The 15,895-nt window shown below is 43.5% G+C and overlaps 2 protein-coding genes across 6 annotated transcripts in view; both read right to left on the reverse strand.

Moving 5' to 3' along the window:
- Positions 1–3,139: 3,139 nt before the first annotated feature.
- LOC306807908 (cilia- and flagella-associated protein 298-like) lies at positions 3,140–9,685 on the reverse strand. 2 transcript variants are annotated; one of them, XM_079317946.1, is made up of 7 exons: positions 9,325–9,685; positions 8,139–8,306; positions 6,990–7,057; positions 5,357–5,515; positions 4,890–5,021; positions 3,488–3,583; positions 3,140–3,399 (listed from the first exon to the last, which is right to left on the reverse strand). In XM_079317946.1, exons 1-7 carry the CDS (start codon positions 9,461–9,463, stop codon positions 3,289–3,291), a joined length of 873 nt encoding a protein of 290 aa, XP_079174072.1. In that variant the 5' UTR covers positions 9,464–9,685; the 3' UTR covers positions 3,140–3,288. The 2 variants fall into 2 exon arrangements, with proteins under 2 accessions (XP_079174072.1, XP_079174073.1); XM_079317947.1 differs by lacking the exons at positions 4,890–5,021; positions 5,357–5,515.
- Positions 9,686–10,773: 1,088 nt separating this feature from the next.
- SYNJ1 (synaptojanin 1) overlaps positions 10,774–15,895 on the reverse strand; it is a 43,850-nt gene continuing 38,728 nt past the window's right edge. For 3 of the 4 annotated variants that reach the window (XM_079321298.1, XM_079321297.1, XM_079321296.1), the window contains one exon: positions 10,774–12,854. In XM_079321298.1, coding sequence (XP_079177424.1) covers positions 12,009–12,854 — 846 coding nt within the window. In that variant the 3' untranslated portion in view covers positions 10,774–12,008. Of the gene's footprint in view, positions 12,855–14,348; positions 14,373–15,895 lie in introns of all 4 variants that reach the window. The other variant, XM_079321299.1, reaches the window with a different exon arrangement.

A 15,895-nucleotide genomic window follows, 5' to 3' on the forward strand; every position in this document is an offset into this window, starting at 1 on the left:
CCAGCTGATCTGTTTTGGAAGTTACCTCTCTGGCAGTTAATGTTAATAGTCACAAAAATTTCTGCATTTTCTTCCCTCATTTTTTAGTGGGAAGCCTCAGTGGGGTTTCAGCACATAAGCTGACATCCTAACAAAAGCCAGGACTTGTCTTTCCTTCAAACTTCATTTTGCTCAAGACTAGGTAAAGTCAGCATGCCCTTTGGGGTGGCCCCCTGGAGCACACCTGCTCCAGCCAAAGGTGGGACTCCACAACCTTTCTGGGCAAACTGTGCCAGGGTTCAGCCACCCCCACAGTGAAAAAGTGCTCCCTGATGTTCAGAGGGACGCTCTTGTGCCTTTGTGCCCATTGCCTTTGCTCCTGGCCACTGGGCACACAGGTCCCTTGCCCACTTTGTCCGCTTCCTCCACACATCCAGCCATCTGACACCCCTTGTTGGGACTGCTAGCTGAAACCAGGCTCTTCATTCCTGGTAGCAAAAGAACTGCAGTGGTAGCAGGTCAGCAGAAACCAGTTTGCAGCTTACAAGTTAGTCCCTTCCTTGGGGCAAAACATTTCTCTTTTCCCAATTCCTAGTCTTCTCCTTGCTTTTACAACCCTAGAGGAAAAAGACCTTCTGTACTAAAACAGCAATTTAACTGATGACCTGAACTCCTTCTGATTTTTCTGCCTCCCATATACTGGCAGGCAGACAGTAAAAAATTCCTGCAGGTGCCACTGAAGTGGCTGCTCCCCAAGATGGAAGCTTTTCATGTGCTTTGAGAGGAGAAAAAGAAAAAAAAAAAAAAAAAGTGCAGCACTTAATAATGCATACCTGTTTAAATGGATTCTCAAACACAGTGACAAACCCTGTCAGGAGCAACTCAGCAGGGCAGGGGAAGCAGCTTTTGCTCCAGGCTGGGAGGTCAAGCCTCACTCAGAAGCTGTTCCTTTGACTGAACTATTTATAGTCTGAATTTTGATTGCTATTTTATTCTTTTTGCATAAACTTTCCAGGTCTAATTGGGGAAAGCCGTCAATCAGTGGTTCACCTCATTTCCAAATGTACACTGCTCGCAGCAGCCTGAGAGTCAGAATGAAGACAAACATGGAAAAACCTTACAAACAGACTTTGAATTATCTGGATCTTTCTGAAACGACATCACAAGTATCCAGTAGACAAAACAGGAAAGTAATGAGGTATGCTCTTAGCTGTCCCAAGCCCTGCTGTCCCAAACAAGCAGCTGAAGTGCCACAGTTGGAACCTCTCCAGGCTGAGGTAGCCACAGGGAGGGTGCCACAACACAGCAGGAGCAATGCTGTGGGAAGGACACTCAGGGCTGGCAGTGGGATGGAGTTTCAGCAGCACAATCCCTGCAATTTCCCAGAAGAGCAGCCTAAGGAGAAAATACTGCAAAGGAGAGCTTGCAAGTTGTTTAGACTACTTGTTTCATGCCCCACACAAGGCCGTGGGCATGACACACATAAAATTGTATGACTCAGCATCAACATCTAAACTTGCTGGAAGGCAACACGCAGTGCCGGCTGTTTGAATGTCACACTCCTGCCTTGAAATTAGCCCCAAGCTTGTTGCCAGGAACACTGGGTGAGGTTGCAGGAAGCAATAAATAAATCCTTCCGAATCCTGGGTGAGGCAGAGAGTGGAGCAATGTGGGAAAGCAAAACCATGAAAAGGAGAAAAGGAATGAAACCAGGCGTGGAAACCATTTCCATTCATCAGGATGCTGATATGAAGATATGCTGATATAAAGAGAAATTTTAGCAATGTTCTGCTGTGTGTCTCCTTTGAGAGAGAACATATTTTTCTCCTTGGCAGGGCATGGCTATTCTCAAACTTCCAGAAATAAGTGGTTTAAAAGAAAGACAAAACGCTTTTGCAAAGTTGCAAACCTATGTCTAGTGTTTCTATCTCATTATCTCTTTGGATAGTTAAATACCCACAGGCTTTCCTGGGTTCCAGTACTCTTCAATCATTTCCCAGTGAGTTCATTCCATTTCAGTCACAATAAATGAATCCAGCAGATCCACAAACACAGTTGGGAGAATTCCAGAAAGATCAATGCTATGGAAAATCTGCTCAGATAAAGAAAAAAATCCACCACCAATTTTAACAGAGAACAGCGGTCAAAGGGGTGCAGAATTTGTGTTAAGTATTTCCTAAGCCTGCTTTTCCCTTGCTTTCAGAGAGGAAATGAGAATATTATAAGTTCCAGGACACCGATTTTCCTCTTAGGAAGTGGTAGAACAAAGTGTTTTGTTAAAAACCTTTTTTGCCATGTGAAATAATTCCAAATAAATTTAAAATAAAAAATATTTTAAGTTTTTCAACTAAAAAATGCCAGTTTGTATTTTTTTTATAGTCACGTTACTGTAAAGCTGAGACTATAGAAAAACTGCCAGACACCAAACTTCTCTAAAAGTAAAAAAATAGGTGATTGAAGTAAAACCATCATTAATAGTTCACTCACTGACACTAATTATCTCTTCTGCATCCAATCTTCATGCTGCAAGTTCAGCAAACACTTGACTTTCAACTTGATCGGTGTCTCTTCAAGCCTACTACTATAGAAATTTTCATGACTTTTTTTACTTCCATCCTAAGACATCTGGTCCTATTAAACCTGGGTTTATCCAATTTACCTGCAAAGGATGCAAATGGTACTGTATACTTTGCGACACTATACACATTACTGGCAACTTCTACATCCCAGCAAGAAAAACTAAACCTGAAGAATGAAAATGAAGCATTTCACGAGGATGTTAATAATGTTTATATAAAAGCCACTTCTTTAAAACAATTGGTAAGAGGTTAACTCATTTCAAAATGACAGTTTGGAAACAGCTATGTTGAAATGTGAACAAGCACACAAAAAACCTAAGTTCTCTCTGGATTAGTTGGGGGAAACTGATTTCCTATAAAATAAATTACCTTCTCCAAGGACACCATCTAATAGTAATGCAAAAATGAGAAGAGAGTATAAAGACCACTCCAAACAACACCAAACATTCCAGTGCATACTTACTACATCTCTTACCTATGAAACAGATTGACATTTCCATATCCAAATTACAAGTTTCTAATAAAATACCAAACTTCAAGAGAATTTGTTCATTTCTTTGCAGAGAAAAGTGCTGCTGCAGTCACAGAGAAATACGAAGATTTATTGAACATCTAAGGCCACAGAAGTGACAATTTCAGCTGCCGTCAGAAGAATCTACCACACACAACACAACTCCTTGCTGCAAACAAGAGCATCAACCGAGCAGCTTAAGAAGGGGCTTGCAGAGCTTCATCTTGGACCCCATTTGATGTCTTTGACACCATGAAATTGCCTTTTCAGAGCATGGTTGTCTGCCCACTCAGCATCTAGAAATGAGTCGTCGTCCTCCTCCTCCAGTTTCTGTGGCAGAGAGGGGAGGGAGGTGGTGAGGGACGCAGCCTGAGCTCTGTTGGAGCAGCCCAGCTCTCGGGCACCACAGAACACCTACCTTCAGCTCCTCCTGCTTCCTGTAGTAGTACAGCATCATCTCTTTTTGCTCTTCGTGACTGATCACGGGCTCCCGCCCCGGAGCTCCTTGGCCTTTCTGAAAGGGAAATTGTAAATGTTGCTGATGGCATTTGTGAGACAAAGGATAAGCTGCTACACAAAGACATCAAAAACCTTTCTTCAGACAACTGGATTAATCGAATTTAATAAGGTCCCTCAGACAGGAAAATAGATGCTGAGAAACTGTGGCTGCATTCATAGAATCACAGAATGGTTTGGGTTGGAAGGGACCTTGAAGATCATTTCATTCCAAGTGCCTGCTGTGGGCAGGGATGCCTTCCACTAGCCCACTATGCTCTAAGCCCCAATGTTCAACCTGGCCTTGGACACTTTCAGGGAACTAGGGGCAGCCACAGCTTCTCTAGGCAGCCTGTGCCAGGGCCTCAGTACCCTCACAGGAAAGTGAGGGTTATTTATTTAAGTGAGGCTTGCTGTTTCATCTCTGTATCTGAATCATGCTGTCAATTTTGTGGACATCGATGGAAGATGCAGAGAGGATCGAGTCTATTTTACCTGAATTTCCACTCTTAAAGACACAGTAAATCTGTTTTAAGACCACTCTAGGTATCTCAGGATGGGCCCATATCTTTAGCTCTCCAATTAATACAGACACAGGATGGCATGGGATTCAGTAAAGCAGGAAAGTAAGGGAGTTACAAACCACTACAAAAGAAAGGAAATTTCTCATCCAGGTAACTGTGCTCCTGGAAGAAATGACGGACAAAGCAGCAAACACCTGCTGTCAGTAACTGCAAACCCAGCATGGAGATGGTGGGTGCTCTCGAGAACAAACTGGGTCTGAGGTGGTTTTGGCAGAGAGGAACCCTTGTACTGCTCTTGCTCTATGAGAAACTCCTTTAAGTAATTAAACAGACAACACTCCTGGGAGCCTACACTTCAGTGGCTATTGACATGCCACAGCACTTCCCAGTGACCGTGAAAGAGAAAGCAAATCTGGTCTTCTAAGAGACAAACACACAAATCACCTGAATTACCCGTCAGAGAAGCACTGCAGAACCCACTGCAGCTGGCAAGATTTTCCATACAACTCTGCAGTTTACATTTCATCTATTCTTTAAATACCTCTTTGCTGCACTTCACAAAAATACTATGGAGCAAGAAATACCAACTACAGTATGCAACTGACAGGCCAAGGAATTACAAAAACCCCCTCAGTGTATAATCCATTTAAACCTTAAAATAAATGCACAGTTTTAAGATGCTCAAGCGGGAACTAGTCTAATCCATTTTATACTCCTATGGCTAGCTGGCTAGCTCTTGTCCACAGAGAACAAACAACCAAGGGTGAGGAACTTGTAGAGCAATCTCCCAGAAACACTCACTTTCTGGATCTTGACAATGATGGTAGTTTTCTCATTTTTGCCTACATAGTCAGAGAGCAACTTTGTTTCTTCCAACTGCTTTCCTGCCCACCATAACTGTGCTTCCGATTCCTTTACAACTTCAATTCCAGCCTGTGACAAAATAAACAAGGTGAAGAGCTGGGGTTGTTTCTCTCTTTTTTTTTTTTTTTTTTTTTTTTTTTCAAAACCAGATTTCTTTCTCTGGGGAAAAAAATAGCTTTCTGGAATTCCTAACATGAAGTGGAATTTTACACTCTACTTCTACATCTTTCTCCTAATCTATGGCATTTTAACGTATATTCCATTCAGTCTTGATCTAATATAAGCACTTTGGACAACAAATTCTTCATACTGGAGGTGAAAACAACCTTCATTGATAAGATGAAGAACAGCACAGCCCATGTTTAACCAAGGACAACATATAATGAGAATACATTACTGCATACATGAGTTCCTGACAAGTCTTCTTTGTCTTCCAACTCCATCCTAATTGGATCATGTGGAGGCAATCCCATTGGATACACAATCATCACAGCCCCTCGGAGCTGCTCCAATGCATCTTTCACCATCTCCATAGTAACACACACATTGGCCTGAATCTGTTTCTGAAATACAGACAGGGATCATTGGCAATACAAGCAAACCTGCAGAAAGATTTTGCTTTGTGGCCAGTTCAAAAGTTAAGTGATGGGACATCTCAGCAGAGCTAAGAGGCTGCACAAAGCTATTAGGAGTGCTAACTTCCTTATTGAAATACTGACTTGGGAGTACACCGCTCACCGTTGGCCCTGCTGTTCAGCCTGCTTACGTGGGGTGGGGGAAGAAACAAAGGGAGACCTCCACTAAACCGTGCAGGAGACAACTGCCTGTGGAACACAGGACTCAAACCAGGACACACATGACCACAGACACCAGACAGGGATGATTTAGCTCCAAGCACTTGTGATTCATGAACATGATTCAAGCCAGCAAAATTCAAGTAAGGGATGGAGAAGGGTCTTAAAACTTGAGAAAAAAATAGAGCACATGTGAGCCAAAGAGTAAAGCTAGGCAAACTTCATAGCTCATGTAGAGATCTGTAAGACCAAGTACTTGGGATCATTTCAAACCCACTTCTGGAAGAAAAGAAATAAACGTCTTCCCCACAGATTTAACACTTTTCTTAAGTACCAAAGTAAGGAAATGCTGCCTCCTTGTGGATGCTCTTGATCTGATTAACTGGCGTGTACAACCTCAAATACACACGGACATTTCTTCTTTTTTGCACTATAAAGTGGTGAATCAAACAAACCACTTCCCAAACTATCCATTCATAAATATCATTAAATTTGTGTTTCAAAGTCATACAAAAGCTGAAACACAACACAGAGCACCGACAGACTTGGCAATGTGAATCTGAATGCCTGAGAGCACCATCCCACCAGAGAAAACCTTGTGCTTGTCTTTAAACACACACACTCAGGACTGAGCATGAGTCCAAGTGCCTGTCAAACCAAGGCCTAATCCCTGCCCCAACCCTGGAAGTGCTCAAGGCCAGGCTGGATTGAGATCTGAGCAACCTGGTCTAGTAGAAGGTGTCCCTGCCCATGGCAGTGGGGTGGGACTGGATGAGCTTCAAGATCCCTTCCAATCTAAACCACCAGTGATTCTGTGATAATCTAAGAGATTAGAACACATTTTTCACTTAATTACACATGAAAGTCAAAAGGCTTCATTAACTCCAAGAATAGCACAGAATGCAGTTAATTTTTCACCAGAAAGCACAACGAGCATTCACCCAAAGAACACATCAATAGCAAATGACAAGGATAAAACTGAATGTGATTTAATCGTTCCACATGGGTTCGGCTGCCAGCATTCCCTTGGAGTTTAGTATCTGGTTCCTTAGCTGTTGAACCACTCGCCAAAATCCTTAAAGAAAATAATTAACCAAAATGTCAGGTATTATTAGACTATTCACATGACTTCATGGCATTTCTCAACAACTGTCAAGCCTCAGACTACAAAAAAAGTCTGATTTTATTTAAGATGCCAAACTCCACAGCACTTACTAGGAAAGCACCACTTAAGGAAACTTACCTTAGAGATTAATGCCTTGGCTTCTTCTATTGTCTTCTTTATAACCTGCTGCATTTTTTCATTTGGAGCTAAAAGTAAGAGACATATTTCATAGTCCATGCTTACTGTAAAGAAACCAAGCACACATCCTGCCCTAACTCTACTATGAGCAAATGAAACAGTATTAAATCATAAAGCAGTAAAAACACACTAAGCTGCAGCCTATTACCAGTCAGACAGGACAAACAAACTTACTTTTCCCAAAGACATGAGTAGTATTTGTCCCATCCCTGGAAGAGTCCTAGGCCAGGTAGGACAGGGCTTGGAGCAATGGGGTCTAGCAGAAGGTGTCCTTGCCCATGGCAGGGGAGTGGAAGTGGATGAGCTTTAATGTCCTCCCAAACCCAAACTAATCTGTGATTCCATGATTCTATGATCTCAAACTTCATTTGGGACAAGGCAACAACCATAATCCCATACCCTCCACAATAAACCAAGGCTCCTTCCCTGCTGGTCTGCTGTGGGCTGTACTGGCAGAAATGCTTTAACTAGGCATCTTGCAGTTTTCTGATTTTTCTTTTCTAATTAAAAATCTCAATCTTACAGTGAAGGCAGTTTTGCAAATACACTGCACATTTCATAGCACAGTTATCTATTTTAATTGCTATAAAAAACCTGTCCTCAAAAACAAAAACCCAGCTAAAGCATACTCATCCAGCTTATGTCCCCCTTGAGTGCAACATTTGATGGTACTTGGCTTGCATACACACACTGTTCAATTCTAACTCTGTCAATATCACAAGGCTTACAAACACACCCTCCGTGAACCTGAGTACCAGTCAATGTGAAAAAAGGAGAAATACTAGAAAAACAACCTGTTAATGGATCTTGGAGTGCCTGGGAAAGAACAGCTCTCAAGTGTACATTTACAAATGGGAAGACTGGAAAAGTAAAACTTGCTCCTGGTGATTGTTTATGTGCTGAAGGGAGATTCTGCTCTTTAGGCTTGCTCATCAGCACTATACCCAGGATTATAACCCAAGACAATTCCTGTGTGTGGAACTTATAGTCTGGCTATTCCATTCCAAAATTAGGGATTTGATGTCCCCTGTTATATTATGGATTGTGTGTGTCTGAATGGAAAGAAACAAGCATTGACATTTGACTTACCGAACCCATTTCTTCGCCCCATTTCATCCTTCCTGAAGATGCTTCCACCGCTTGGGACACACTTCTCTGCCCACTCATCCTTTAACTTCAGCTCTTTGATCTGTTCATCTGTCAGTCCTTGCATATTGTAAGGTAAGGAAATACCATGCTCTGCCAGCTCCTCCATCTCTTTAGAGTGTTTAGAGAACAAGATTAAAAGTCTCTGTTACTATGGCCCATTTACAAAAGTTTTTCACACGACGTACATGCAGGTAAACCTCACCCCTAGCTTTCAGTTTTTAAACAGGTAGGTACAGCAAATAAATAATAAGGGATATAAGCATGCATATATAGATACAGATGGTTCAATTATGTTGAAATTGATACATTTTCCATACCTGTAAAACAACATAACTCATGGCCCCTGCAGGGATGCAAACCCTTAAGGTTACTTGGTGGCCATAAACCTTTTCTTTTTGGTATTTCCCTGGTGTGATTTTTTAAACTTTAGAGCAGCATCACTATGGCCTCAGACAGCCCACAAACACTATGGGTGGGCTGTAGCTCCAGGTCATGCTCACCTGAAAGGAATCTGTGCTCTGACAGCACCACGGTGGAGTGGGTAATGCTTTATAAAGCTGCCTCAGAATTAAAGTCAGCACTAATTCATACATGTCAATGGCTGCACTGCAAGGCAGGGCATGCTGGTGGTGGCCAGGGTAACCTCACACACACGTTGGGGCACTGCTGGTCCCGAGGGAGCACTTCACAGTACCCTGAAGGGCTTTGGACAAGGGCCTAGAGCAACAAGACAAGGGGGAAGAGCTTCCAACCGCCAGAGGGTAGGGCTAGATGGGACTCTGAGGAGAAATGCTTCCCGTGAGGATGGGGAGGCCCTGGCACAGGGTGCCCAGAGAAACTATGGCTGCCCCTGGATCCCTGCAAGTGCCCAAGGCCAGGCTACTCCAAGGACGGCGCTTGGAGCAAGCCGGGCTAGTGGAAGGTGTCCCCGCCCGTGCCTGGGGGTGGAACTGCGCCATCTTTAAGGACCCTCCCACACCAAACCATTGCGCGGTTCCCGGTGGCGACTACCGGCAGACGCAGCGGGAGGCGTCACGGCCGTGCAGTGCCCCCACGGAACGGCAAGGGCGGGCACGGACACGCGGTTGCGCTGCGCCGCCACGGCCCCCGCGGCCCCGAGCGCTACCTGAGCACAGGCGCTGCACCTTCAGCCGCCCATTGTGGATGCGCGCGGCGAGCGGCGCCAGCTCGGCCAGGCGGGCGCTGCCCGGCGCCTCCAGCAGAAACTGGCTCTCGCCGCCGCGCTTGACGTGCAGCCGCACCATGGCCGCGCCGCGCCGGCCCCTCAGCAACGGAGTAGAGTCCCTGGATACCGGCGGCAGGGAGGGAGCGCGGGGGAGCGGCCGCGCCCGGCGCTTCGGGAGGCCCTGAGAGCGCGGGGGAGCCGCTGCCGGCCCCGCCGGTCGCACCCGGATCCTTAGGGACCCGCCGGGACGCTCCGGTGCCGCCGCAACGGCGCCTCCGCCGGACCGCGACCGCCTCCACTTCCGGTCCCCCGTGAGGGCCCGGGAGCCGCTTAAAGGGCCCGCGCACCGCGCGCGGCGCCGGACGCGCTACAGCGCCTAGAGCTGCAGCTAGAGCTTAATAACTCTGAAATTAGTTGTTTTAATTAATCATCACCCACTCGAATATAAATTATAAATAGCGCCAATTCTTGTATTACTCTCAGCCACTATTTAGCGAAGTTGTTATAAGCTACTATTGTGGGCACAGCTTAGGAAAAGTCCTGAAACATTCCGTTTTGATAAGCTAATTCTGATATGTGCAATGAACAAAGCCCAGGAGAGGAATAGGGACTGGTGAGGATGTCCAACCTCACCAACCCCTATTCCTCTCCTGGGCTTTGTTCATTGAACATATCAATCTAGATGCAGAAGTTATGGATCACAAGGACACTCTACAGAAACTACCAGATAAAAACTCACTAATATGCACTGGAAATTCCCTACTAAAGGGAAAGATATAAAAAGACTAAAACTATGGACTAACTAGCACAAGAAATGAGAACTCAATAACCAGTAAATGACAGAACACTAACTAATGAGCAGTCATTACGTAATTTAGAACCAATGAATATGAATATCTTTCCTTAATAAAAATAAATAAGTGAAAAAGTTTTGTATCAGTGTCTGCGTGGATGCTGGAATCTTGTCAGCCACACAGCCCCTGGCCAATAAATTTAAAGAATAAAGCAATGCATGACTTGCTGACACTAAAAGACAGCAGGTTTTGTTTATCCTGACCATTTAGGAGGATTCGGTATTATGGGGGCACAGAGAAAGAATGATCACCCAGACCGTAAGGGCAGAATACTCCACACATACCTGGGTGTCCCGGGGGATACAGCCGTGGACAGGTGACGGAACAGCGGGACAGAACACAGAACCCAGGGACATGGGGGGTGGGTCTCACCTGCATCCTGCTTTGGAGCATCTGCTGCTGCTCACTGCTCCTGCCAGCACGTGGCAGGCCCTTACCACAGCTGTACATATACATACACACACACACAGGAATTTTGGAGCACTCCCTGTGGTCCCCAAAGTCCTGTGAAGTGCAGAGGTGTCACACACCAGCGTACAGTTCAGACAGATAGCTTTTAATCACTGCAATTAAATATTCGACAACATATTTATCACGTGACTCCCACTAGCAAAAGTTCCCCCCCGAATTTGGTTTGCTAATGTAGGGATATTGCAGCACATCAACCACAGAGATGTTTGCAGCAGCAGTGCAGAACAAGGTGACTGACACCGAAACACAAGCGGCAGCACTGCTGTTCCCACGGTACAGCCCGAGGAGCCCAAGGGAAGGAAGCACAAGGGAAAACTCACTATCACCCCTCTAGGCACTGCAGCTCGTGGCTGAGCAGGGGCTGTCCGAAGGAACAGAGAGGATTCAGGGATCATGTTGTGAGAGCATGTCAGGATACTGTGGGATATTACCACTCTAAATACAATCCAAGCGTGGTGTTTCACCCCCTGGCTGGCAGACCACATAGTCTGCAACTGGTAAATACTGCTTTGCATCTCAAAAGCCAAGGGGACTTTTTTCCAGAGGTTGAGGGAAAGCTTGTTGTATCAGCTGTTCCCAATTTGTGGAAAAAGGAAGTACAATTAAAATAGTGATGAATAAATGGATTATATGGAACAATTATTCTGAATAAGTGCTAACGAGTGTATGTCACAATAGGATTTAGTAACTGAAATGTACTGACACAGGATATTAATTGACTATATTAATATGCAAAGCTTTGTTTCTATTTTGAAAGTAAACTATTTTTGTTGTGCCTCAAATTCAAATATAAGCCTTACAAATATCCATAGCCTCTGTTATAAATTAAACGGCTTCTAAACAATACTTGCCAACATTCAAATCTCAAACTTTGGCAGCTCTTTGGTAAATACTTATAAATATCAACTAACAAAACAGTCAAAAGAGAGGGGGGAGGCTACCAGCAGGGAGCCTCTTTTTGTCAAATTCCACAAAGGAGAACAGAAATGAAAGAGCTCCCTAAGCAAAATCTGTGTCCAGGATTGATAGGTTTTAGTGAGACAGTAGCTCACCCTTCCTTCTCTTTTTGGCTACTCAAATACTATTACATTGAGATTTGAATAAAGTTCAGACCATTTTTTGTGCTCTACCATATATACACACTCAAAATTTATACACAAGCAGAAGTGGCTGTTTATGAGCAGAGTTAAGTTTCAGTGCATTTAACCATTAATTATTGCACACAGAATAATCTCAAATGCCCAATTATTCTACTGGGTAAATGTAGCAACAAATATAGCCTTTTGTATCTCTGACCATCTATCTTTCTGTAAAATCAGGAGCTGGTGACACCCTGGGTGCCGGGGAGTGGAAGGGATCTGCAGGGGACCTGTTGCTGGTCGCTCTGGATGGCACGGGGGGTGCAGGTGGTTTTCTTGCTGGCATTGTACAGAAGCAATCCGTTGAACTTTTATTCCAGTCACCAAAGTGAAAGTCTGAACTGAGGAAAGCCTCGTGTTGGGTTCCCAGCAAACCTGGGCATGCAGCTGATTTCCCGGAGCCGAGTTGCTGAAAGTCCGGCACGCTCACAGACGGCTTCAGCTTCGTGCTGAAGTTCTCGTCCTCATCAAACGTCACCCACCCTCTGGGCTGGACCTTTTCTACCTTAAGAGACTGGCCTCGCAAGCAAAACGTGCCTTCAGCTGCACCCAGAGGAAATGCAGGCTGGCTTGTGCTACTGGGGGCAGGTGGAGGAGGGAAGGGGTGGGAAGCAGCAGGTCCTGCCTGTACCTGTGAGGTTACCCTGGACTCCGGCGTTTCCGTCCTAAATGGGTTCCCAGTGCCAGGAGCTCTTTCCGTGAAGGGATTTGAGCAGTTCAGCCCAGTAATAAATGGATTTGGAGAGCTGCGCTGATGTTCCTGGGATGAGTGAAAGGTTGGAATAGGAGGCATTGCTGGCATGCAATTTACAGCACTCAAATTATCAGCATTTCTTTGCCTTGCTGAAGGCAACTGTGCCAATTCCTTCTGGGTTAAGGTTGGAGCAGGCGATGTTCGGACAGACATCTGCATCTTGGACACGAGCAGCTGAAATGACAGGGCTTCGAAAGGGTCACTGCTGAGCTGGGGTTCAGGGTGAGTGTCAGGTGTCCCGTTGGGGTTCAGCTGCAAAAGAAACAATGTGCTCAGCAGCTGTGCCCACCTTACTCCTACTGCCCCCTGCTCACTCCTCCACTGAAACTTCAACCCAGTTCTCTTTTAGCTAGAACATCAACAACAGCCTGCACCCCTGCCTGACAAGCAGCCAGTAGGTCCTTGAACACCACTGCCCCTCCTGACACAGCTGGGAGCTGCCTCCAGCAGGTCACAATCCCAGGAAAAACCAAGTGAGGTTGGGTAAGAACCTGTTTGGAAATGCTACTGTATTCTAAGGGAGGGGTAGCCCAGCACAACTATGAAATGAAAAGCTCCAGGTCACATTGCTTGGGAGTTTATCATACTGATGTTACAAGCAGCATTAAAGCACCACAATGAAAGGAAACATTAGTATCATTAGAATATGCAGGCAGACATTTCTATGTAGACAAGCATCCGTTGGCATCTCCAATATTTTCTGGCGTGGAAAGGGACAATCACTGGTTCCATAATTAAAACAACAAGTTATCCTTGGAGAAAACCATTTTCTCCACAGAATTTCTCAGCTTTTAAAACCAAAATATTCCTGTTTTTATACACTGCTTCAAGCAACAATGCAGCTTTTTTACCTTGTACAAACTGTCCAAAAAGGTGGAGTATCTGCTTTGTTCAGTGTCCACACTGACATAACAGACTTTGGAGCTTCCCCTTACCATATGAATTGAGCTTAAGTTAAAATAGCTTCTAAGAATTCAAATGTCACAAAAAGATTTTATGATTTTAACAAATAGATTTAATATACCCAAACAGCTGAATTGACCGTCATTAATTGAAGTTTTTTGCAGAATAATATTAAAACAAAGGCATTGAGTAACTTAGGGGAAAATGTGAAAAAACTGAACTGTAGAAGGAATAGAAATCAAATGCAGCCAGGCACCAGCTGGTTTAGTCCTGTGGTCATTTAAAAGTGATCCCAGAGATCTCAGAGAAACTATGAATCCAAATTGCTCCTTATTCTAAGTAAAAATTTGCTTTGAGTAATTCTGGAACCAAATGTTTTTAAAATTTTAACAAACAGTTTGTTTTACTTTTGGTCACAGTAAGTTCTCTGCTCCTTGAGAAATGTGATCTGTGGGGTTTATTTTGAAAAAAAAAATTGGCAGTGCAATAGCATCAGGATTTACTTGCACTAAAGAGAACATTTATTGCCAACACTGATCTTTTTTTTCCCTGAACAGACCAAAATCAGGAGGCTCAGCAGTGACTAAGCAACATAGATGAGGGTCCAACTATTTCATGAAAGATGATGATGCAAAATAGTTGCTCTGGCCCTAATAAATGCAGTCTCATTTTTAAATGCACTATGAAAGGAAAAAGCAACCTATGCTATGACAGTCAATCCATGGATGCAGACAGGTGGTTTTTAATGAGGATGGGACTGCAGATGTATGAAAGCAACATTCATACATCTTTTCTGCTTGAATAGATGGAGACCACATACAAGATTGGTAAATAGTCAGATACCTGTTACCCTGATGGTTGCTCCTGCTTGTGAAAAGAGAAACAGACATCAAAGGAAAGAAAATTAGGAAGAAAATCCAAGTAACAAAGCAACCTCACATTAAAAATACTTTCAGAAGTTTTCACAAAGCCATTTTTTGAGCTATGAATACAAACCACAAGTATTTACTACATCCAACACCAAATTTTCAATTTCTGTTTTCTTTTACTGGAAGCTCGACCATTAAGAGTCATAAAAAAACAGCTCAAGTCCATTCTAATGATATTTCCATACGGACACTCATTGTGCAGCTGACTGTGCTACTTTCAGGACATGAATCTGAGCAGGGATGGTGTAATCCTAGTAATCTAATAACAAGAAGAGCCCCATAGCTCTCATTCTGGGAACTCATCTATAGCAATAGTTCTGCAAGCTGAAAAAACCATAATGTCTCCTATTCTGTGGAACTCTAGAATCTCCTTTCCTTGACAGATAAAGAAGATCTATTTACAATAACTAATTCTCGTTTTCAATGTATGAATTGTATAGAGTCCTGAATATTCACACTGTACAAGCAATTATTTTTATAAGGAGAGATTCACTTTCTTGAATATCACAGTCAAGATTTGCATAGAAGGATGAGCTTGGAATTCCCTGCCTCTCAAAAGACCTTGTATTTCTTTAACGACATTTCCTCAGAAAACTGCAGTTTTTGGTCTAAGTTTCCAAAATGAAAAGCAGTTCATAAGAAAAAAAAAAAGGTTCAGGAGAAAGAAAGGAAAAGCGTTTAAAGATTTTTTTTTTTCCCCCCAGTTCAAAAATCAGCTCACTGAGTACTGAATTTGGCTGCTTCACTGTGGTAGAAAACAGGCATTAACTAGTGTAGCAAAAAAGGGCATCAGATACAGGCATAAGGGAAAAACCTGAGCAGCACTGAAAACCTCCTTCTGCATTTTTAAGCAGTACTAAGAAATTATGGCTTTTCCTAGAAAAAGTTGGTTTTTTTTATGATAACAGTCTAAATGGTCCCAGAGAACAGAAAGTTAATGTTACTGTATGAAATTTTCGCATTATGTAGATAGGTTTCTGCATTTTAAGTGACACTGGGGAATGGAGATACCCTATTTCTCTTAAGTATTTCTTAATATATTGCCTTAATTTATTAGCTTATTTATAAATATCATCTCCCTTCAATGAATGATCACCAACATAAAGCACCACATGCAATAGCTATTTAAAACCTGTGCTAGCAACTTACCATACAGCTTGTCATGCACATACCATTATAAAATTAAATTACTTAGATTAAGTGCTTTCCCCTACAAAGTTGCCAAATGACAACATAATTTTAAGAATGAGCTGTCCATAAGTTGTAAGGCCATCAACAGAAATCCTAAATTCAATCTGTGTTTAGTATTTAAGATGTTAGTTATTCATGGCCAATACATAAGCAATTATTACTCTCCTAGAGGCCCGTGACCACTAAATCCAACCTTTGGATCCTTCTTTTAGTTTCTGGGCTTGCTTTAAGGGTTCCCCACAAGTCTGCAGCATCCAGTACAAGCCGTGC

The sequence above is a fragment of the Erithacus rubecula genome (genome assembly GCF_903797595.1).
Source record: "Erithacus rubecula genome assembly, chromosome: 1".
Classification (NCBI taxonomy): Eukaryota; Metazoa; Chordata; class Aves; order Passeriformes; family Muscicapidae; genus Erithacus; species Erithacus rubecula.

What these genes read in the sequence shown, in the direction of transcription:
- LOC306807908 (XM_079317946.1), bottom strand. Translation starts at nt 9,463, where the DNA reads ATGGTGCGGCTGCACGTCAAGCGCGGCGGCGAGAGCCAGTTTCTGCTG. An exon ending in CCAAGGCATTAATCTCTAAG is followed by an intron (nt 5,516 to 6,989) that starts GTAAGTTTCCTT and finishes TCTGTATTTCAG; the next exon opens with AAACAGATTCAGGCCAATGT. An exon ending in TCATTGTCAAGATCCAGAAA is followed by an intron (nt 3,584 to 4,889) that starts GTGAGTGTTTCT and finishes TTTCCCTTTCAG; the next exon opens with AAAGGCCAAGGAGCTCCGGG.